The 25,468-nt window shown below is 38.4% G+C and overlaps 1 protein-coding gene across 3 annotated transcripts in view; it reads right to left on the reverse strand.

The window, feature by feature from the left end:
* DIAPH2 (diaphanous related formin 2) overlaps window positions 1-25,468 on the reverse strand; it is a 938,294-nt gene that overhangs the window by 329,412 nt on the left and 583,414 nt on the right. For all 3 annotated transcript variants that reach the window (XM_051827762.2, XM_051827761.2, XM_051827763.2), the window contains one exon: window positions 1,933-2,058. In XM_051827762.2, coding sequence (XP_051683722.1) covers window positions 1,933-2,058 — 126 coding nt within the window. The remainder of the gene's footprint in view (window positions 1-1,932; window positions 2,059-25,468) is intronic.

Below are 25,468 nucleotides of genomic sequence, written 5' to 3' on the forward strand. Positions count from 1 at the left end.
CCCAAACAAAATACCGATGGCATCCTTGTCAGTTATAGAAAAAATGATGCTAAACTTCATATGGAAACACAAGAGACCCTAATAGCTAAAGCAATCTTAAACACAAAAATAACACCAGAGGCATCACAATACCAGACCTCAAATACACTTTAGAGTGGTTATAATAGAAACAGCTTGGTACTGGAAAAATATAGACATGTAGACCAATGGAACAGAATAGACGCCACAGAAATCAATCTATGCTTCTACAACCAATATTTAACAAAGGAGGTAAAATCAATTCCTGGAGAAAGGACAGTCTCTTCCACAAATGATGTTGGGGAAATTGGATTTCCACATGCAAAAGTATGAAACGAGCCCTACCTTACACTTTATATAAAAATCACCTCAAAAATAGATGAAGGATTTAAATCTATGACCTGATACCATCAAATTACCAGAGAACATTGGGAGACACTGGTATGGCAAAGACTTCTTGGAAAAGATCCCAGAAGCACAGGCAATCAAAACAAAAATAGACAAATGGGATTACATCAAGCTAAGAAGTTTCTGCATGGCAAAGGAAACACTCAACAAAATGAAGAAGCAACCAGCAAAATGGGAGAAAATATCTTATCTGCAAATTATGCAAATGACAAAGTGTTATTATCCAGAATCTGTAAAGAGCTCAAGAAACTCAACAACAAAACAAACAATCCAGTTAAGAAATGAGCAAAGGACTTGAACAGGCATTTTTCAAAAGAGGAAATTCAAATGGCCAATAGACACATGAAAAAATGCTCAAGATCACTAGCCATCAGGGAAATGCAAATCAAAGTCACAATGAAGTTTTACCTCACCCCAGATAGAATGACTCTCCTATAGAAATCAAAAAACAATAAATGCTGGAAAGGGTGTGGGGAAAAAAGGTACCCTAATTCATTGTTGGTGTGAATGTAAACTAGTACAGCCACTGTTGAAGACAGTATGGAGGTTATTCAGAAATCTGAAAATAGATCTACCATATGATCCAGCCATCCCACATGGGAATTTATCCAAGTGAAAAGAAAATCAGCATATGAAAGAGTTATCTGTACCCTCATGTTTACTTAAGCTCAATTCAAAATAGCTAAGATATATAATCAACCCAGATGTCTGTCAATTGAAAACTGGATAAAGAAATTATGGTATATGTACACCATGAGATACTACACAGTGGTTAAAAAAGAAAAATCTTGTCTTTCGCAAAAAAAGGATGCAACTGGAAACCATTATACTTAGTGAAATAAGCCAGTCACCAAAATACAAATACCATACATTTTCCCTGATCTATGGTAACTAATAGAGTACAAAAAATGCAATGTATATGAGCAAAATTGACATTTTGAGATTTGATTATTTACAGCCTTTGTCTCTACTGTTGAGGAATGGTTTTTTTCCTTTACTATTTGTTGAATTCTTTGTTTAGTGGAGGTTTAGCTTATGATTATAAAATAAATTGAAAGCATATCATTGTAAAAATTAAAAGAAAGAATAAGAAAGGAAGGAGGAGGGAGGGTGGAAGCATGGGTGTAGAGAGGGTAGGGTGGGAAGTACCACTATACTGCTAAATCTGTAAATATGAAATACATGAAATTTGTTCACCTTACATAAATTAAAAATTGAAAAAAAAAGACTTACCTTGCATATCTTGTGGGTTTTTGAATGAAATTCTTCTTGGATAAATGACATGTTTTTCTGATGTAATTCTTCTCTTGCCTACTCTACCTGGTTCAAAACATCATGAAACAAAATTTATGCTGCTAATATAAAAACAGCATATATACAAATTCATCTAGATGGTGTTACAGACAAGTCTAGAACTAACAACAATAGTTAACAAATAGGTAGATAAGTAGACAGACACATAGATACAAAGATGCACAAATAAATGAAATGCTTAAGTAAAGGATATTGTCATTTTTTCCACAAACTTATCATGTGGGTTTTCTGCTTGGGGAAATTTCTTGATGTCACGTTCCAGATGAACAATTTGTTTTTCCATTGCTGCAAGGTTGCTCTTGAGAATTTGTGCTGAAACTGAAGAACAATGTGCAAAGAATTTAGAATATTTTAGCAGGAGTTTCACAAAATAACTAAAAGACAACAGTATCAGTTAAAGTATATTTTTAATACGGAGAACAGTTCTCTGAAGTTAATTCACATTTTTCTGAATTACTGCTCATAAAAATTCTACTCTCCATGAAATAAATGAAAATGTGTAATATACTATACCAAATCATTATGCTTAATATAGAAATGTCACCATTTTAGTCAGCCATTAGTTAAAAATGAATCCATTTCTATTTAAATTTATTGATGGAGTTCCTAATATTTCATTCTTTAAAATCTAATTCGAAGATTAAAGAGAAACTAAGGTTCACAGAGATCTTATCTTAGTAGTGCATATTCTTAGCTCTATAAATGATTTAAGATCACATTATATAAAAGGGTCAAATATTTTTCTTTTGTTGACATATCCTGATTTTTATAAACCAACATCTATGGGAAAAATTCCCATCGTTAGTACCTCTCATACCCACAGAGCTGTGAAAAGGAACTGTTGATACAGAAAGAGAGTTTAGAACAAACCCCAAGGAACACATATGCACTTACACACCCACAAAGCTTCATCAGGCCCTCAAACACTATCATTAGTTGTGTTAATTACCCCTAACATTCTCTGCACTTTTCTTTTTCTCTCCTTGACAACTGATAATTTTAAGTATTGTATTCAAACTGCTCCTAAATACAAGCATACTTATCAGATCTCTGATGGTGCCTTCTTTTCAGAGGTATTTTTCTCTAAAAACATAACTATTTTATAGATTCTCCATTATCATACAACTGCCAATTATGTATGAATACACTTCCATCAGTATCAACAGCATTTTGTCAGGATTCCAGTTTAATAGACAAGGCAAGTATTGAAATTTTATAGGTAGCCTGTGACATTGGTTTTTAAACCCAGGCCTCTGAACTACTGTTCTTTTAATTAAAGACCAGGAAATAGAAAAATATTACAATATATTTTTTTTAAAAAGTAAATTTTGTTTCACTCAGGGACATGTCAGTATTAAAATGAAAAACTCAGGAGACTGACAAAATGAACCCCGTGGCAAATTTCAGCCAAACTATTCTGATACAAATTCATCACTGACATGCACACCTTTCTTACTCAAGGAGAAAAAATCACCTTAAATATACATGGGAGTTCAAGAGCCTAAAATCAAACACCAACACTAAAGACTACATTTTTTCCTTATTAATCTGTCAGTTTAAATAGCCCTACCCAATTTAGTCTAAGAGAATTTTGCCTGGCCAAAAAGTTGCTAATCGTTCAGCATTCATTGCATGCTTTGTTTAAAGGAGTTTGCTGTGAATGAAATAATTCTCTGATTTTAACACTGAATTTTTTGTCACATTGTGTGTGTGTGTGTGTGTGTATGTGTATTCTCTTTAATTATTCAAAAGGTTTTTCTTCTCCACTTGCTTGACTGAAAAATGGAAGATATGAAATTGATCAACTGCTTGTGTCATTTAGATTACATGAATGTGATGGATTTCAGGAATACTATCCCCAAATACTGGACCTTGGGATTTAAAGCTGAAGGAATTGGAGGACTGATATGGATGGGAAGAACTTTGTGGTCTTCTCTGGGAGCAGGTCATAAGACCCTTATGTAAAAATTGTCTCCCTATTCCTAGAGGCAAGGAACATGCTTGTATCAGAAGACAAAGGGACAAAGAGAGGACTCTGGACAAGCAGGCTTTGCTAAGTGTCCCCTAGTCTATTATACACAGCTCGAAGTTTTTTTCATCCTATCATATTTTGCTACAACTCTACATTATTCATCAAAGCTACCACAGAAAACACTCAGGTTGAAAAGTTTCTTTGAGTTTTAATTTCCTTATGAAAGGGTCCACTGTCAAAATTTAAACACATTTGCATTTTATTCTCTCACTAATCTGTCTTTTGTTACAGGATCCCTAGTCAATGAACCTAAAATAGGTGGAAGGAATTATTTTTCTCTCAGGCAGATTACAGAAACTAGAATTCCTCTCCAAACAAGCCATAAAACTCAAAGGGGCTCCTCTCCAGCATCTCTCTTCTCCATTGTCTCTTGGAGAATCATTTCAGAGAAGTCCTACTCCAGACCTGGGAGGAAGCAATGTTAAAAAGAGAGGCCAACAGGCCTTGTTGGGTTTCCTCTCTTAGTCTATTACCATTAGATAAAACCTTTTTGTCCAAATACATTTCTACACACCTCTCCAGACATCATTGAACCTAAGCATAAAAACAGTCAGTTTTCCATGGATCTTTGGGTCTTAACTGCTGAAGACTTCTGTGCCACATAAAACTTTGATTAAGTAAATTTGTTTGCTATGATTTTCTCTTGTGAAGCTGCCTTTTGTTATAGCAGTGTTGCCCATGACACTTATGATGAGTGAGGAATGGTATCATCACTTTCTGCCCCTATGCTATTTAATGTTAAGATATTTATCTAACTGTTTGCTTTTCCTTCAGTATTTGCAACTTGTTTATTACAGGGATATATATGTGTGTATATATATATACATATACATACAATTTTAAGTTTTGTTTATATTTATATTTACATCCATTTCTGCCACTCAAAGTACAGGTAGAGGCTAGAAACAATCATAGTGAAAGAATTTTCACATATCAATTATAACATGAGTGCAGGAGGGAAGCAGGAAGTTGAAATCTGTCTAAAATATACATAGGAGGAATTGTTTTAAGAGATGCTTAGACAAATGGGGAAGTGTGGAAGTAGAATAAGAGAAACAACTTTCTTTATTGGGTTCCTCTATTCTATTTTCCTAATGGGTTATTGGTATTTTGCCTGAACAAATGAGAATAAAACATTAGAAATATAATAATCCAGGAATTTTAGCTTATGTAAATTTATAGCTACAATAAACAAACAGTACCATTCTATAAAATGTTTTCTCTTACATTGGAGGAATTAATACTTTGAGTTAGAAGTGACATAAAAGGGGATTTGGACAAGCCTCTCAAATTTCAAAAACCCAAATTATACTGTGTCATAGTCTAAATACTTGGAAAACAGAGCCTAAAAAAGAGCTTACTTATTAAGGCCTTGTGGGAGGATGGGAGTGGGGTATAATCCCAGAGAAATAGGCATCAGGGTAAAGGGAAAAGAACAAATGCAAGGAGGTAAATTCTGGAATTTGCCACAGTTTTACAAAAAGATAACAGCTGGTTTCATTTTTTTCTTTTCTTTCTTTTTTTTTTTTTTTTTTTTGACAGGCAGAGTGGACAGTGAGAGAGAGAGAGACAGAGAGAAAGGTCTTCCTTTTGCCGTTGGTTCACCCTAAAATGGCCACCGCGGCCAGCGCACTGCACTGATCCAATGGAAGGAGCCAGGTACTTATCCTGGTCTCCCATGGGGTGCAAGGCCCAAGTACTTGGGCCATCCTCCACTGCACTCCCTGGCCACAGCAGAGAGCCAGCTGGTTTCTTAATATCTCAGCATATCTCTTGCAGGCTGATTTCATGGACATGTGAACGTGCAGTTGCATGGGGCCTTGTACTTTAATATTTTGCTATTGTTGTTTTGAAATTCTTAAAATTTTTGCAGTGGGGTCCCATATTTTCATTTTGCCATAGGCTCCACAAATCATAGTTGGTCCTGGTTTGTAGCTGAAACAAATGTAACTTGGAAGAGTTAGTTGGAAAAAATGAGCAGTTCATTTACCTGCTGGCTACTATACATTTCTGTTTCCTTCACTGGTGAAATTCTATTTCAAGGGGTATGGCTGGAGAGCAAATGGTTTGTCCTTGGGGGTGGGAGGTGACAAAGAAGGGGGGTGCCCAGTAAATCTAGGGCGATGCATACACTAGATCTGGAACAGAGTGCTCCCTCTATCCTATGTGTCTCATACCAGTTTTAAAATTTATTTATTTATTTATCTATTTGAAAGGCACAGCATCAGAGAGACAATAAGAAGGAGATCTTTGTCCACTGATTCACTCCCCAAATGATTGCAACAACCTGGTATGGGCCAGGCTGAGGCCAGGAGCCAGGAATACATCCAAGTCTCTCATATGGGATGCAGAGGCCCAAGCACTAGGGCCATCTTCTGTTTCCTTTCCAGGTGCATTAGCAGGAATTTGGATTGGAAGTGGAGCTGCCAAAATTCAAACTGATATTTTGATATGAGATGCCAATGTTGTAAGCTGTAGCTTAACCAGCTGTTCCATAACTGGCCACCTTATTCCATTTTTGAGTTGATTATCATTAGAAACTTTTTATTTGCTTGTAATCCAAATGAACCTACTTGAACTCTTTCCTGTTAGTCATAATTTTGCCTTGTGGCAACCCTGATCAAGTCTATACCCAATTGTACAGACAAGATATCAGTTACACCCTTTTAATCTACTCAGGCTAGAGATACCAAGTTCCTCTGATCAGTTTTCCTATAGTATAAGAGTTGGCTATTACTTAAGTTCTTAAGGAAGAACTAACATTTACTAATGCTTACTATGTACTAGAAATTATTTAAAGTAACTTTATGCATTTGCTCATCTAATCCTCAAAAAAATTCCCTGAGGCATGTACTATTCTTAAGCAGGAGTATGACATGAGCAACGGGACAACTCAAGAAATTGGAAATGGAAAGCATTGTCTCTAGAACCTGGAAAGTCACAAGAGCATGTCATTTACTTAGGAAGGGTCTTCAAAAATTCATGGAAACTGTATACTATAAAACAGTATCCATGGATTTCAATTTTCTTGTCCAAAGTAAGCCTATCTTTCCATTCGATTTTCCACAAGCTTTTTGTATCTGGCTTTAGCAGAGTAGGGTGCAGCCCTAATGGTCTTGGTAAGTCTGACTGGCCTAGGTTCCTATATCAGCCATACCAATCACTAGTTGTTTAATCTTGAACCAGCGAACTAGCTCCTGTGGGCCTCTGTTTCCTGATTTGCAAAGTGAAGATAGTGAAAACCTCTATTAAATGGTAGTAATTTAGGTTCAGTGATTTGGTAAGTATAAAGTATCACTATCCCTGCCATATAATAAGTAATCTATGAATATTTCTTTCCTATTTCATTATCCTCCCCCTTAAACCCTATCTTCTAACATACAAAGTCTCAGTATATAGACCAATAAGAATTAAACAACTTAGATGTGTTCTAAGCAAGCAAACTAACAAAAAACAGATTTTCTCTGCCTGCTATCCTCACTATAGCCTGATTTAATAATGGTCTTCTTTCTAATCAAGAGAAAAAACTTAGATTGTGTTTTCTGTTGGTAGGTTTTACAAAGTACATGGAATTTAAGGTCTATGAAGCAGTAACAATTATGTCAATGAAAAGCCAATTTGTTGGAGATAGTAGTAAATTCTTAAAGGGTATTTCTAGAAATTAAAATTTATGCAATGGTTTGTATATCTCTAGAGCCATTTAAAATTAGTTATTTTGGCTTTCTAGACCTGTCTAAAACATAGCAAGAAAAGAAAAAATGTTCGAAAAGAATTAACATGTATTGCATTTACCCATCTGATTACTTGCCTTGAATACATTTGCTTCAGTCTTGAGTTGGGAGGTAACTAATGTAATGATTATTTAACTATTAGGTCCTAGTCTATCTTACTTCTAATATTTCTTAGGGGTAGGATGAAAAGGAGAGGAGAAAGGAGAGAGGAAACAAAAACGAGGGAGAGGGAGAGAGGAGAGGGAGAGAGAAGTATCTTTTTACTGGAGATGGCAGTGGGATAAAGGTACCTGGAACTTCAAGAATATTTAAATACCATAGTGGCTTAGAATTTCTTGTCTTTGGCATAGCCTCAGCCTCAGGGTATATTTTTGGGCCTGTCATTATATTAGTTCACTAATATAAATTAGGGAGTCTTTAATGATGGTACAAACATTTTCTATCTGAGTAAATTCCCACTGCAGGCATTTTCAATGACTGATTAGTCAGTCTGGTAGCACTTTAATTTTTTTTTCTCTAATTTCATTTTTTACATCTGCTATTGAATTACTGAATCTGAATTATAACACTAAAAATTAAATTATAGCTATTGGGTTCTTTATTATAGCTTTCTTCCTTGCACTCCATAAATAACCTTTTAAGCTCAATATACTCTCTTGAGTTATATGTAGGAGAAATTTTCCTCACCAATCTTATTTATCTACTTGCTTCAGTTGAGAAATATACATATACTCTTTTTTTGGCTTCAAGCAAATGTATGATGTGGCTTGGTTTTTATTCAAAACATTTTAAATGACAGACACGAGCTACTTTATACTATTAAGAAAGCAAAGTATGAGATAAATATAAGTGAGACCTTGGAAAGACTCTTCAATTATACTATATATGAGAATTGATATGCATTCAACTAACAGAAAAAAAAAACACAGTGTTCTGGTGACATTCTCTAGACCATCTCCTGAATGTGTAATTTTATGAAAATATAAAAGCTTTTCCAGAAGCCAGTGGATTTTTTCTTTGAATTAAATATTTCTATTAAATTTAACAATAGACAAAGCAACAGAACACTCCTTGAATTTTTACTCTTAGAAAAGCCAAGTAAAAATTTACTCTTGCGAGTCTATATGTGAATAGATCCAAACACAAGTATAAGCGCTCTGTAATTTTCTTTAACTGAATACATTTAGAAGAATTATTATCAGCTGAGCTGCATGCCATTACAGTGACTCATCCAGAAATCATATGTAAAACAGAAAGGGAACATTACAAGTGCCCTGGACAACAGGCACTGTTGTATTCTTTCTCAAGTGCATTTATAAGTTAATAGTGTCATGTATATGAATGCTGTACATGGATTTGAAGCAAATGTGTTTATATAATAGCAACAGCAAAGGTTCATCACTCCGGGCTTCTTTGGCTTTAAATAAAATGAAGAGTATATGGCATTTATATAAGAAATTCCTATAATGAAAAAAATATCTAGTGGACTCATTTTTAGGGGGAAAATTATTTAAAGTCTATCTTAACTAAAACAAAACAATTATTTTAAAATAAAATAAAAAATATATCAATGATATATGTTCAAAAATACTATTTTTGCTCCTCTAACATGTGCCCTTAAAGATAAGGTACAGTTTTTCTATGAGTACAATGCCCTGAATGGATGCTGAGAGCAGAGGAACTTCAATTGGAAAACATGAAAACTCCATTATATGGTTTAACTCAAAAACTTCACTGAGCACATTTCTGCATCGGGGTTCATACCTTTGTACAAGTTCTCAGCCTGAAAATCTCAGTCTAGATGTATTTTTTTTTCAAAATAAAGAAATGGAGTCTTCTAGCAAAAATAAAAGAAAATTTACAACTAGATGGTATGGCTAATGGACAGACGGAGTAAAGGAGGGAGAAAAAGTCTGAAACCCTCCTCTAAATAATGGTTTGCTGTAAAAAAATACTGTAGCCTGACCACATAACTAACAGCAGTGGACAGTCGCCCATGAAGAATCACATGCTTGTCACCTGCTGTCTCTTCTGCAACTCTCATTCTGCCTACAGCAAATACTACGTGTGAATTTTAAAATCAAAGGCCAAAAAAACAAACCAAACCAAAACAAAACAAAAAAAATAAAACTAAACTAAAAGCTCCTACTCTTGTTGACAGTCTTAGCTCAAGGCCAGGATTGGGAAGTACATACGCAAGTTGAAGCTTTTATAAAGCTGGATATAGTCTTATTGTACTAGCTTGTTCTCTTCATGAAAAACCTTTTTAAGACTCATTTGTTTTCTCTGCAACAAAGAAACTTCCACCCTCCCACCCCTCAAATTTTAATGGGTCAAGTCCAATCTTCATTGAGTTCAGGTCGGGCTATATTGAATTATCCTCCCCTGGAGATTTCCTTTAAATGGTTGCAATGATATTTTTCTTGATTAAAAAAAAAGCTTGTCAAAACCTTCAAATGCTGATAAATCCTTAATGCCAGCCCTATAATAATGTCTTCACTTGTCAAATCTATGTAATGCATTCTTCTTTCACCTTGGAATTAGAATGCTAATAATAAAAGTAAACATCATCGGAGGGGGCTAACAACAAATAGACTTCAAACAAATCATTAAAATTATGGAAAAATAAGGGCTATGGAAACTGTAGACTAAGACTAGAAAGAACAAGTACTTGGGTCATCCTAGGCTGCCATCCCAGGTGCACTAGCAGGAAGCTGGTCCAGAAGTGGAACAGCCGGGAATCAAACTGGCACTCTGATGTGAGATGTTGGTGTTGCAAGCAATGGCTTAACCTGTTGCTCCACAATGCCAGTCCCATTTACTTGCTTCTTAAATAAGTTTTCACAACTACTTTTATCTAAGCCATCACTTAATGGTCACTTTATTAATATGCTCTTACTTCTGGTATGTTATATCTTAAATAAGATGAGAAAAGAGCATATGAATTGATATACCATTTGAATAGACACTTTGTTTCACATGCTATTTGGCAAGACTTAAATAAATCCTGGATTAAATAAAGCTTCATAAAGCTAGAATGCTATGTTAAAAAAAATATTTAGGGTGCGCATTTTGTCACAGCAAGTTAAACTGCCACTTGGGATGGCCCCATACCATATTGGGGTGCACGGGTTCAAGTAATGCCTCCACTTCCAATCTGGCTTTCTGCTAACACATACCCTAGGAGGCATCAGGAGATGGCTTATGTACTTGGGATCCTGCCACCCACATGGCAGACCCAGATGGAATTCCTAGCTCCTGGGTTTGGTCTGGCCCAGTCTTAGTTATTGCAGGAATTTGGGAGAAAATCAGTAGATGGAAGATAGTTCTTTCTCTTCTCTCCTTGTCTCTCTTTCTGTTTCTTCTCTCCATCACTCTGCCTTTTAGAAAACTAAGTAAACTTTAAAAAGATAGCCAATAAAAAATAAAAGAATGCTAGCCTTCTTGGTGTCAATTTTGTGATCATCACCAAACTTTTCTTGAGCTGTATTCCTGAATTCATCAGTGAAATTAAAAGGACTATGCATATGATTCACCATATTCTTTTTTTTTTTTAAGATTTATTGATTTGAAAGGCAGAGAGAGGAAGAGAGAGAGTTTTTCTATCTGCTGGTTCATTCCCCAAATGGCTGCAACAGCTGGTGCTGGGCTTATTTGAAGCCAGGAGCCAGGAGCTTCTTCCAGGTCTCCCACATGGGTACGGGGGCCCAAGTACTTGGGTCATCTTCTACTGCTTTCCCAGGCACATTAGCAGGGAGCTGGATATGTAGTGGGGCCGCTGGGACTTGCACTATGGGAGAAATGCTGGCACCCTGCAAGTGGTGGCTTTACCTGCTATGCCACAGCGCCAGCCCCATAGCATAGGTATTCCTGCACTTAACAGAATTTATCCAGAACAAGTTTAATGCGTGAAGTGCATTGGTATGTACAAATACAATCAATACATCAATTTTCATCCAAACTGAATGCAATTTTTCATGACATCAGTGACATTATGCTGAGGTCATAATACTAGAGAGCTTAAGATCCATTTCACATTACTGCTGCCTGGATTAGCAATTATTCTGCTGGAAAACAGTGTTATAGGACAAACAAAAGACGACTGAGAGGGTATGTTAAGCTGGTGGTTGCACTGTCCTTATTCAATAACTGATTGTGGATACTAACAGGATTACTATATGTCCAGAAATAAGAGCTTGGCAAGCTAAACAAGTAAGAGGAATATGACTGTACTAATTTTCTACATTGTTCATGACTGGAATCAGTCCCTAAATAAAGTAGGGCTTATTACTTATATGGGTATTATCATCTGATAAATCTATGCTAAATATTTTTGCATAACAACAAAACAACAATTTAAAAGATCAGAAATGGGAGCAAGCATTTGGTTAAGCTGGCTAAGAAGTTGCTTAGGATGCCACTTCCTTTATCAGATGGCCTGGGTTTGAGTGCTGGATCTACTTCTGATCCAGCTTCCTGCTAATGCCCTTTGGAAGCAGCATATGATAACCCATATACTTGCATCTTTGCCACCCAAATGGTTGACCTGCATGGAGCTCTTGGTTCTTGACTTCAGTACGGCCCAGCCTTGGTTACTGTGGACATTTAGGGAGTGAACCAGTGGACGGAAGTTCTTTCTCTCTGTTTCTCCCTCTGTGACTCTGTTTCTCAAATAAATAAATTAAATAGACAATAATTATGACAACAACTAGCATCCAGAGATGAGCCTTGAGAGCTTATGCAGAGTATTCTAGGCATGATAAGGAGTTTTAGGTTTGACTCTGTGTAATGGGAAGTCACTGAAAGGCATTAAATTTATTTATTTATTTTTAATGATTTACTTATTTATGTATTGGAAAGAAAGAGTAACAGAGAGGGAGAGCAGGAGAGAATATCCATTTACTGGATTACTCCACAAATGGCTGCAACATGCAGGTCTGGTCCAAGCCAAACTCAGGATCTAGGAACTGCATCCTGGTCTCCCACATGAGTGGCAGAGGTCCAAGTACTTGGGTCATCCTCTGCTTCTTTCCTAGACACATTAACCAGAAGTTAGATCTGAAGTAGAGATGTTGGGATGCTAACCAGTGCTCCTATATGGGAGGTGGGTATTATAAGTGGCAGCTCCACCCACTGAGCCACAATGCTGGGCCCAGTTGATTAAACTTACACTTTAATAAAGGTAACTCTGGCAACTATGTGGAAAATGGAGGGAAGGAGTCAATAGGGAGAATAGTTAGGAAACAGTAATTGCAGTCCAGATAGATGATTGTGACTGTGACTGTGTGTAGAGTGGTCAAAGATGATTGTAGTTGCATTTTAGAGGAAGAGCTGACCAGACTTGAAGCAGAAGAAATATGAGAGATAAAGAACAGGGGGCTAAAAATAATGATTCCTGGGTTTCTGGCATGAAAAACAGAAACCGAAAAGTGAGGAGGTGATTTGGAGAGAACAGCTTTAGAACTATTAAGCTTTAAATGCTTGAACCATCCAAATTTAGAGTCCAAATAGGCAACTGAATCTGCAGTTTGGAAAGAGGTCTCAGCTGGACCCTTGAAATCAGAAGGTATTTGCACACAGTTTCAACTTGAGAAGAGTTATATTATTTCATGATATTGTTATGATTCAATTTTTTTACATTGTTGGCTATATAAACCTAGGTAATAATTCCTGTATCCCTGACTCATTTCAAGAACAAACATTTCTAGATATGATCTTGGTTAAGGTCATTTTCCTCTCGGTTATGCTTCTAATTTTCCCTCTTTATTCTGCTTTTCTGTAAGTCACTAAAAACTTGTGCAGGTATCATGGATATTTCTATTAAGAAACCCCTGCCAACATCTGAAAGAAAAAAAGTCTTCTATTACACTTCTATTGAAGTGACTGTTGCCAATAACAATCACAATGCTAACTGCATTTGTAGGTGGGGGGAGTTCATTAGAAAAAAAAGCTTGTAAATCTTGTACACCATGAAAATAACTGTCAGAATTTCACCCAAAAAGGAGAATTTTTATAAAAACAGACTGTTTTTTATTCACAAGTTGCAAAACTAATACATCAACATTGGCACAAAGGGAAGGTTTAGGGGTGGTTTCGGCCATAAAAGTCTATATATGTTCCAATGTTCTTTGGTCCCTCCCTCCCTCTGGCTCTAACTGAGACATTCAATAGTTAAGTTAGCATGTCTTCTTCCTGATTGTAATTCTATACTCTTCTTTTAGGTTATATACATTTCACACATTCAAGGTTGGTTGTTTTTGGTGTGAATAGTTATTATAATCAATTGCCAAGTTCCATATCACTGAATTGTTCTTTTAGAGCCAGGAACAATGCTTATCTATATTTTAATAAACTACTGAGTATACTGAGTAGGTGCGGATGCTGCACACACCAGTTTCTGATGCTGCTCTTGAGTTAATAAAGTTCTTTGAGAAACTCTCCCCATTTTTTTCAAGAACCTAACTTTCCATCAACTTCAAAATGAATATCATCATCACTCCAAAGTTAGCAAATTACATATGCCACTGTAATCTCTCGCTTTTAGCATCCTAAAATAAAGTATTAAAGGGTTAGAGTTATGGGTCTTTTATCTGAAATATTTTCCTAATTTGTAATGGACTGTCATATCTTCTGTGGGGCCAGTAAACCAAAACCTATCCAAATGATCATTGCTTTCAACCTGGGACAACTAGAAATTAACATTTATTAGGTAGGTCTATCAGTCTCCTACTGAATTCAAAAGGATTTACTTTTTCAGTGTCAAATATAGTTGGTGGCTAAAAAGTTGCCAAATAACATTTTTAAAGCTTTTACAACACAATATTCCATTCATTGATATACAACCAGATGTCTTGTTGGTATTACTTATTGACTACACACACACACACACACACACACACACACACACACACTGCTGGAAATCACCTAAATGCTTCCAAACAGCTTTTGTGAAGGTTGAGTATGCCTTATCCGAAATGCCTGGAACTACAAATTTTTTCGATTGTGATTTTTTGTATTCTTAAATATTTGAATATACATAATGAAATATCTTTGGGATACAGACTTTTAAATGTTAGAGCCATTCAAATTGGGATTTCAAATAGACAACTGATTCTGTAGTTTGGAAAATATGTCTGAGCTGGGCCCCTGAAAGAGGAAACTATTTGCATAAATTCCGACTTAAGAAGAGTTATATTGTTTCATGACATTGTTAAACAATGAATTAATTTGTTTCATAAACACTTATTATACACATAGCCTGAAGGTAATTTTATATCATATTTTTAGTGTACCTGCATTTTGACTATAATCTATCACATGAGGTCAAGTGGGAAATTTTACACTTGATGCATTTTGTAAGTGTTCAAAAAGGTTCAGATTTTACAGCATTTGATGTTTTGGATTTTTAGATAAGGGAAGCACAATGTATACTTGCTGAAACTAACTTAATCAATATAAAACATGTTGCATTTGAAAAAAAAATGGGGTGGGCATTTGGCAAAGTGCTTGAAAAACTTGCATTTCATATCCAAGTACCTGAGTTCAGTCTCTAGCTCAGCTTCCTTTTCCAGCTTCCTGCTAATGTAATGGTACAAGTAGTTGGGTTCCTGCCACCCATGCAGGAGACCAGATTGAATTTCTGGCTCCTGGCTTTGGCCTGGCTCACCCCCAGCTGTTGAAGGCATTTGAGGAGTGAATCAGTAGATGGGAGCTTTCTCAGTCTGTCTTTCTCCCTTTGCCTCTTCAATAAATAAATAAAATGAAAAATAAATTACATTCAACCACAATAACATTAATCTAGATAATGCAATAAAACACACCTAGCAGAGTTCCCAGCACATAGAAACTGAACCTGAATTCCAATCTCAATAAACAACATATCCTACCAAATAGTCCCACTAGATGAGCTAATAATGGCATCATAAAATATGGTTATGTACTATGCAAGACATACCTTTTAAAAATTAAAACATGATTTTTTCCAATTTAAGGCTTAAAATCTATCAGTAATCCAGCAGTTTTATATGTTATAGTAGAAAAAAAACATGGCCATTGGACTCAGATATACTTATTACGAATTCTTTCTTCATCATTTATTGTGTGATTCTGGGCAAATTATTTTTTGTGACTTCAGTTTTGTGATTTGTAAAATGGGGAAAACAATTTAAACTTTTGTAAAAAAGGTTTTTAATACTTAAAATGGTCAATTTGTTTCTTTTAATTAGTATAAAGAACAGAATAGATGCACTCCACAGTTACAGTTCCAAGAAGACTACCATATTTTTCTCACTCTTCCCTCCCACCCTATCCCCCACCATTTGCAAAGATATAATTCTAATCCCTCTATATTCACAGGTTTAATTAGCCACTATCCATAATCTTCAACAAGTGAAAAGTAGACCATAGTTCCACAATAGTATAAACCAGGGCTATCATAAAAATGATATTCATATCACAAAATGTCTATTTCATTCCTATACATTTTCTGTATTCTATGTTAACTGTCACATATCTGAGAAAACATATAATATTTATCTTTTTGAGACTTGCTTATTTCACTATGCATAATGGTTTCCAGTTGTACCCATTTTGCTACAAAAGACAGGATTTCATTCTTTTTATGGCTGAGTAGTATCCCATAGTGTATATATACACCACGTTTTCTTTATCCAGTCACTGGCTGATGGACATTTGAGTTGGTTCCTTATCTTACATAGTGTGAACTGAGCTGCAATAAACATAGGGGTACAAATAACACTTTCATATGCTGATTTCATTTCTTTTGGGTAAATTCCCAGGAGTGGGATGGCTGGGTCATATGGTAGATCTATTTTCAGGTCTCTGAGGAATCTCTATACTGTCTTCCATATGTACTAGTTTACATTATCACCAGCAGTGGATTCTGGTACCCTTTCCCCCACATCATTGCCAGTTGTTGCTGTGGATTCATTCTGAGAGGAGGAGCGTAGTGGGGGCAAGAGTTGCAGAATCACCACACAGACCCCGGGAGCTGGGTGAAATCAGGCCAGAGGTGAGCAGCCAGAAGACTCGTTTATTTCAGTTGCTACAGCAGCTTATATAGCCAAGGTGGCCAATCCAGTCAAAGGGCGGTCTATGCTCTAACGAATCACAGCCTGTTGCCAGGCAGTTTCCAAAGCCCTCCAATCACAGCTTGTTGCCAGGCAGGCTCCATTGTCATGTGGTTTCCAAAGCCATCCAATCACGACCTGTTGTCAGGCTCCATTGTCATGTGGTTTCCAAAGCCATCCAATCACAGCCTGTTGTCAGTCAGGCTCTGTTGTCGTGTGGTTTCCGAAGCCATCTAATCACGGCCTGTTGCCAGGCAGTTTCTGTTGCCAGCGGCCATCTTGGCATGGCCTTCTCATTCCACCACAGCCAGTATTTATTTATTTTTTTATTTTTTGATGATTACCATTTTAACTGGGGTGACATGAAATCTCACTGTGGTTTTGATTTGCATCTCTGTGATGGCTAGTGAATCTGAGCATTTCTTATATCTGTTGGGCATTTCTATTTCATTCTTTGAAAAATGCCTGTTCATGACCATTGCCCATTTTATAAATAGGTTGCTTTGTTATTGTTCAGTTTCATTAGCTCTTTATATATCCTAGAGAAAGTTCTGTGCTGTGCACTGATGAAAATATCGTGTATTCTGCAATTGTGGGATGTAATGTTCTGTAGATATCAACTAGTTCTATTTTCTCTTTGAACTAGCCTCTGTCACTGAGTGGACTGTCTGCTCCTTTAATGGATATCTAGAGGCATGTGCTTGGTGGGGCCAGGGAGCTCTCTGTTCAGTATTCAAGGGTGGGGTGAGAGTCCAGGGTGACACTCAAGTTGGGTGTGGTAGATCTCCTCTATTGTCAGCATAGGGGAGGGTATGATCACATTTGTTGGCATAATCATAACATCACTTACTTTCTTCCAAGGTGATCAATGACTGGGATTAGCCCACTGTGGCCACAACACCCGCCATATAGCCACATGAACCATACAAAGGATCTGCGTGGTTCTCAGTGTTAGCATGGAACTCTCTGCAATGACCCACCTTAGGTGATTAGGGAACTCTGAACCTCTGAAGCCAAATACAGTGGTTGCCCAGATACTCAGCTAGTCCCCACAGTCACAGAATTCCCACAGTTACAGTGTGCAAGGCTTCCACAGTCACAGGCTGCAGAGGAAGCACTCTCAGCCCTGAGTCTGCCCTGTCAACACAGGGAGCAGAGGCATTCCCAGAGCCACTTGCCTGTGGGTGCTCTGCCTTGGCAGTTTGAGCCTGGGGAACCTGTGATAGATTGGGGGATGGGAGCAGCTCAGTACTAGGTGGGTGCCCAGCCCCTGCCTATCTTCCAGGCTAGATTCAAAGTCAGTGGGGAATGTGGAATTATCCATCTGATAAAATCCCCTAGTCACACACGTGAGTGAATCATCATAGCCTCTACTCTACTACTACTCCTGCTAATCATTGGCGCCCTTGTGGGCAGATGGGGAGAAACAAATGTGCATTCCCTTCATAGGATTAGGTGTGCAACCTGACCTTCCCCCAACCCCACACCCCATCCCGCTAGTGCTCTAGGCCATACTCAAAGTCAGTGTGGTCTACAAAGTTCTCCATCAGGCAATATCTCCAGCTGACACTGGCTACACAGTCCACTCTCATCTAGCTCCCAGAAGACAGTATCTCCTCCAGCTCCCCCCCAACAATTTAACCTTATAATATTGGGATGATTAAATTAAATAATGCATACATTGCTCTTATGTAAATGAACACATTGCAGAACTAGATACATGTTAGTACTTTTTGTGCTCCTGATGTCTACAGGATCAATACATACAAGGCCCTGGAACTTATGATTTCCATCTCACTGTCATATGTTTTGCCTTTTAATGTCAATCTCCCTACTTACTCAAGGCTTCTGAATTGCTTTGCTTAACTGCTATGCTGTTTCTAGTCTTCTTCCCTTCCTGTGCTTGGAATGTCTTTCCCTGCTCTGCCCAAAGAACTACCACTCATCTTTAGGTCAACTCTTCCAGGAAGTTTTCTACGATCCTCTAGATGTGGTAATATCATTCTTGAAATGGAGACCCTATATAGTGCCTTTGATGCAGCTGTAAGACACCATCAGTTCCTAGTCTTTCACAGTCTACCAGCCTTCCTTCCATAGCTTAGTTTCCTTGCCTTGCTTTTAGAATTACAAATCAGTCTCTTAGTAAAATTATGTCACTACACTGAGAGAATGCTGTAGGGGGCCCTATAGCTCCCCCGAACACAAACTCATGAGGTCATTTATCTCCCCTGTAGATTATATCTTGATATTTGATCTTGCTTGAGGGTCCCTCCATCAGGAACTCCAGGCCCTAATCAAAAGGTAACTACCACCTACACATATCATCCAGACTGACTAGAACCTATTTTGCCACTATCAAAATTCCATAAAAGAACATGGTACCACCAAATAATCAAATCAGGGCCACAAGCACTTCAGGCCAACCAGGGACTTGCACATGAGCTGAATACACACCTCTTAGCCCCAACTTCAATCTGTAAGAACTTTTACTCCCAACCCTTTGAGGATCTCTCAAAGTAAGTGATAACTACTTGGCTCTTTGCTCTAAGTTTTTCAATAAATACCTCCTTTCTTCCACCAGCCTGGTGTTTTGCTGCACATCAGGCAAGCAGATCCATTTTGGGGATTCTACAGCAATTTCTCTAGATGGTTATGGGGGTATTCTATAATACTTTCAATGCTCCCATAGTATCTTTGGTTCTTATAGGATTTTTTCACTTGCAATCTAATAATTTATATGGCTAGTTTTCTCAAGAGAATTTTACCTTGAAATCAGAGTGAGAATTACAAAAAAAAATTCCTATCTCAACTTCTAACACCATGCTGCCATATAAAAAGTGCTTAATACATTTTGTTTACTCTAATTCTCTCATTTATCCAGTTAGCAAACAGTTTTTCTGAAAAGTACAGCTACCTTGTACTGCTTAGGTTTGGTTACAGGAACTTTCATACAATGCTAACAGGAAAACAAATGAAATGACTTTTCCAGAAAATAATTAATAAGAGGCTACAAATACTTCTAACATTTAGCACAGGGATGTTAGTTGCTGTAAATTGTCTTCAAGAAAGTGCCTAGGAGCTGGTGCCTTGGTGTAGTAGGTTAAGCTTCCATCTGTGGTGCTGGAATCCCATGGGCACCAGTTTGTGTTCTGGCTGCTCCTGTTCTGATCCAGCTCTCTGCTACGGCCTGGGAAAGCAGTAGAAGATAGCCCAAGTGCTTGGGCCCCTGCACCCACATGGGAGACTTGAAGAAGCTCCTGACTCCTGGCTTCAGACTGGCCAAGCTCTGGTCATTGTGGCTATTTGGCGAGTGAATCAGCAGATGGAAGACCTTTCTCTGTGTCTCTCCCTCTCTCCGTCTGTAACTCTGCCTTTCAATAAATAAATAAATCTGGGTCCAGCACTGTGGTGCAGAGGGTTAAAGCTGCCACCTGCAGCGCCAGGATCCCATATGGGCGCCGGTTTGAGTCCTGGCTGCTCTTCTTCTGATCTAGCTCTCTGCTATGGCCTGGGAAAGCAGTGGAAGATGGCCCAAGTCCTCGGGCCCCTGCATTCATATGAGAAGCTCCTGGCTCCTGGCTTCAGATCAGCTCAGCTCTGGCTGTTGCGGTCATTTGGGGAGTGAACCAGTGGAATGGAAGACCTCTCTTTCTCTTCTCTCTGGCTCTAACTCTCTCTGCAACTCTGTCTTTCAAATAAATAAAATAAAAATAATTCTTTAAAAAATAAAAAAAAAATCTTTAAAAAAAAGAAAGTGTCTAAAAGAAAAACCAGGACTTCTGGCCAAAGAAATTCAAATGGTCTTATTTATAGTGGTAAAAAAAAATGATATCAGACAACAAGTGATAACAGAATAGCATTAGTACAATGTTACCAAAGATAACTGTATAGACAACAACATGAAATTATGAAAACTTTTGAATAAAACACTTTTGATTTCATATTAGGTGAAAGATAATAACACAAAGGGTTTTTTACAGAATGATCTTAACTGTGTAACACATTTTGAAAACAAACTCTCTTAACTTTGAACAGCTACCTCTCTATCACTCAGTCAAAAGCTCATTCTACATTTTATAGGGGTAGAATGTTCAGCATTAGGGTGAGCTAACAGCTAACAAAGAAAGGACTGAGACTATCTAAATGCATAGGGATGTTCTTTGAAATCACACCTATCACCCCCCCCCCCCAAAGCTGCAGGATATGCACTAGGTTCTGAATAAAGAGTCTATCTTAGAGGCCCAAAGGTTGTTTTAAAATGTCTTCTTCTGTAAGAAATAAATAACCAGACTGTGTTCTTCAGAATTCTCAGTCTATTCAAATATGTTCCTAAAAAGTCCTTCCACTTTTGTGTAATTTAAATAACTAGTTTCAAAAGTGTTACATAAAAAGGCTGTTGAAGATTTTCATTCATTTAAACAGGTGGGAAAATATTAGGAAAAACAAAGATAAATCAAAAGCCCAGAGACTTTCAAGTGTTCTGGCAAAAATATATGCAAGCACATATACATACACAATCTAGTCGAAGGTTCTAGAATTTTCCAAGTGCCTGGTGATTATTTATGAAACATCAGAAAGCAAAGTGAAAGTGGTCACTCATACAAGTATTGTGAGATAATGCTTTGCATATAGTAGGTCCTCAAACAGATAAATGTACAGTGTCTGGCTAATCCAAATCAGGGATTGGCAAGCTATTGCCCCCATGCCAAATTTGGCTTGATGTCTGTGAAAGATTTTTTTTTTATATGTTGTTAAAAAAAAAAAAAAAAAACCTGGGCCGGCCGCTGCGCACTAGGCTAATCCTCCGCCTGTGGCGCCAGCACCCCGGGTTCTAGTCCCGGTTGCTCCTCTTCCAGTCCAGCTCTCTGCTGTGGCCCAGGAGTGCAGTGGAAGATGGCCCAAGTGCTTGGGCCCCTGCACCTGCATGGGAGACCAGGAGAAGCACCTGGCTCCTGGCTTCGGATCAGCTCAGCGCGCTGGCCATAGAGGCCATTTGCGGGGTGAATCAATGGAAGGAAGACCTTTCTCTCTGTCTTTCTCACTGTCTAACTCTGCCTGTCCCCCCCAAAAAAACCTGAAAGAAGTATAGTATTTTTGTGATACATGAAAATTTATATGACACTGAAATGTCAGTGCACATAAATAAAGTGTTATGGAACACAGCTAAGTTCAATCACTTGCACCACAAGGCCACAGCTGATCCTCATGACAGGTACTGTATGTGTTCCACAAGGCTTAAAATATTTAACACCTGGCTCTTTGAAAAAAAAAATGTTGGCTGACCCATGCTCTAGGTTCATAAAATGCATTCTTGAGAACATCAACAATTTCTGAGTCCAGATTTCTCATGAAAATATGGGGCAGAAATCAAAAGTGGATTGCCCAGGAACACACAGTCAGGTCTCTGGGTTTCTGGTTCCTCTAAACTCCCAATGCAACTGAGTCTCTTTGCAAAGACTATTTCTTCTTCTCTGAGGGTAAAATGAATACTGGGGATTTCATAATGTAGAATGAGTATACATGTTTACTCTGCTGAATGTATCAAGAGAATCATAATTTAACAGGATTTCAAAAAGGCATTTTTATAGTTAGCACAATGCTTCAGATAGTATCAAGTTACTCCTGCCAAAATTTATTGTTAAGTACTCAAATTAAGTAAATAAAATACAAAAGCAACAGACACATGTAGAAATTCAATGTCAGCTCTTGTATGGCATCAGAATAAATGGAAAAAACAACCACCACAGAGTAATATGAAGTTAGCACTTCTCAAAATAATGAAGAGGGATCCGAATCAAACTCTGTTATCCAACCTGTATCTTCCTACTGAATTTTTCTACAGAACTAATAACTGACCAAAATGTATCCTATATAACTGATCTTTTTGGAGTTATCATGGGCTTTAACATGATACTTCAGGGGGGCCAGTGCTGTGGCGCAGTGGGTTAACGCCCTGCCCTGAAGCACTGGCATCCCATATGGGCGCCGGTTTGACCTGGCCGCTCCACTTCCTGTCCAGCTCTCTGCTATGGCCTGGGAATGCAGTAGAGGATGGCCCGAGTCTTTGGGTCCCCGCACATGTGTGGGAGACCTGGAAGAAGCTTCTGGCTCCTGGCTTCGGATCGGCACAGTTCCAGCCATTGCGGCCAATTGGGGAGTGAACCATCGGATGGAAGACCTCTCTCTCTCTGCCTCTCCTCTCTCTGTGTAACTCTGACTTTCGAATAAATAAATTAATTAATCTTAAAAAAAAAGATGAGCCAGCGCCACGGCTCACTAGGCTAATCCTCCGCCTTGCGGCACCAGCACACCGGGTTCTAGTCATGGTCGGGGCGCCGGATTCTGTCCCGGTTGCCCCTCTTCCAGGCCAGCTCTCTGCTGTGGCCAGGGAGTGCAGTGGAGGATGGCCCAAGTGCTTGGGCCCTGCACCCCATGGGAGACCAGGAGAAGCACCTGGCTCCTGCCTTCGGATCAGTGCGGTGCGCTGGCCGCAGATCGCCAGCCGCGGCGGCCATTGGAGGGTGAACCAACGGCAAAAGGAAGACCTTTCTCTCTCTCTCTCTCTCACTATCCACTCTGCTTAAAAAAAAAAAAAAAAAAGATAATTCAGTACATTACCAAGTTATGGACCCCAGTGTTACATACATAAATATACACACACACACACATTCTCATAACAACCCTAAAGGATATATACTGTTTGTATATCAGCACCGCGCTGATCCGATGGCAGGAGCCAGGTGCTTCTCCTGGTCTCCCATGGGGTGCAGGGCCCAAGCACTTGGGCCATCCTCCACTGCACTCCCTGGCCACAGCAGAGAGCTGGCCTGGAAGAGGGGCAACCGGGACAGAATCCGGAGCCCCGACCGGGACTAGAACCCAGTGTGCCGGCGCCGCAAGGCGGAGGATTAGCCTAGTGAGCTGCGGCACCGGCCATCCTGTTATTATTTCAACTTTATATATGAAAAGCCCAAGACAAAGGTCATGTAACAAGTGAATGGCAGCGTCAATATTTGGAGTTATATAGTCTAGTCTATGCTCTTAACCAATATGCTCCACTGCTTCTTAAGAGTAAGGCAAGTTTAAGATAAGCAATATTTCCAAGTATGATAAGTAAAAACTGAACCTGGTACCTGATGCTCTTTTATGCTCTAAAATAAACAGATATTTAATGGTACAACGCTACAATAGCAAAGGATAAGGAAACAAGAGGGGAGTAAACACAGTCTTCACCCTCATGGAGCTTGTAATTTTGTAGGAAAGTGAAAACAAGTACTTAAAATTATGTATAAATTAATGGGAGTATCAGTGAGACTATAACACACTGGAGAGAGGGAAGGTAGGGGGGAATATCACTGTGTTCCTAAATCTGTGTATATGAAATACATGAAACTTGCATAACTTATATAAAATTAAAACAAATGCACTAAATGGTAAGTAGGAAGAGAATCATTTGTAAGAGGGATGTGGTAGATTACATTATTTGAGATATGTGACATGAAATGAAAGGGCTATTTTTATGGCTTCTCAGTCTGGAATGAGAAAAGTTGATCATCTGGGAGTACAAAGCATGGATTCTGGGGGTTGAGGAGAGCAGACTCAGTTTGCAATTGCTGTTGTGGGGGAAACACAAAGACTTACAATTTAAAATTAAAGTTACCCAATTCCATTAAGAGCCTAAAGTCAGATATTGGGGAATAATATATTCCATCAGGTGGACTGTATGATTTCTGTCACTTATGCAGGAGTTGGAATTGAAGCAGAGCAAGAGGAATAGTACAAAATGGCAGAAGGCTAACGGAGCTAGGCTTGAGGGAAAACGTGCGGATTCTATAGTGCTTGACAATGTGCTTGGAAAGTGTAGGTGATGTGCACAATGCAGCTAGAGGGGAAAACATAGGTTGGGGACAGATGGAGAGGATAAGGAAGGGTAAAAGTAAGGTCACAATGAGGGCAACAGACAGACAAGCTGAAGAACGGAACAGGCAAGGGCTATATGAGGATGGTTGTGGGTGGAGAGGTACGTTTGAAGTTTGGGATCTTGGTGTTAGCTATATTTGCGATGACAAAGTAGTTAAATGTTTACATGTAACGGAGATTCTGAATACAGAAAAACATTCATAATGATGGAATCAAAGACAGGAAACTTTGAGACCAAGCTGCAGAAGGGGGCATCATTTTCAATGGTAAAATTATTAACACTCATTTCCTATTTCTATTAAATAGACATTTAGTTCTGTGGTTTTGTATTGCTTTTGTATTTTTATAATTTTTTTCTTAGTCGATGTTTTTGCATTATTTCCTTTTTTAAATTTTTTTTTGACAGGCAGAGTTAGTGAGAGAGAGAGACAGAGAGAAAGGTCTTCCTTTTGCTGTTGGTTCACCCCCCAAGTGGCTGCTGCGGCCAGCGTGCTGCGCCGATTCGAAGCCAGGAGCCAGGTGCTTCCTCCTGGTCTCCCATGCGGGTGCAGGGCCCAAGTACTTGGGCCATCCTCCACTTCACTCCCGGGCCACAGCAGAGAGCTGGACTGGAAGAGGGGCAACCGGGACAGAATCCGGCGCCCCGACCGGGACTAGAACCCAGGGTGCTGGCGCTACAGGCAGAGGATTAGCCTAGTGAGCTGCGGAGCTGGCGTACTGTTTCTTGATTTGAGGGAGAGTTATGTTTAGAAGAAAGCTACAGTAAGTTTGTGGAACAGGGCATGATTAGCATAAGGTGAAAATCAGATTCTAGTGGAGCAATATTTATTATCTCTCTCGGGAATGCAGATTGACAAACATTGAGTTTCGGTTTTAAAAACAGCATGCACTCAAACATCCTGAACAGTTTTGCTTCCCATATTTTCAAAGTAGATAATATAAAAATAATTGGTAAT

This window comes from Oryctolagus cuniculus, chromosome X (genome assembly GCF_964237555.1).
Source record: "Oryctolagus cuniculus chromosome X, mOryCun1.1, whole genome shotgun sequence".
NCBI classification, from domain to species: domain Eukaryota; kingdom Metazoa; phylum Chordata; class Mammalia; order Lagomorpha; family Leporidae; genus Oryctolagus; species Oryctolagus cuniculus.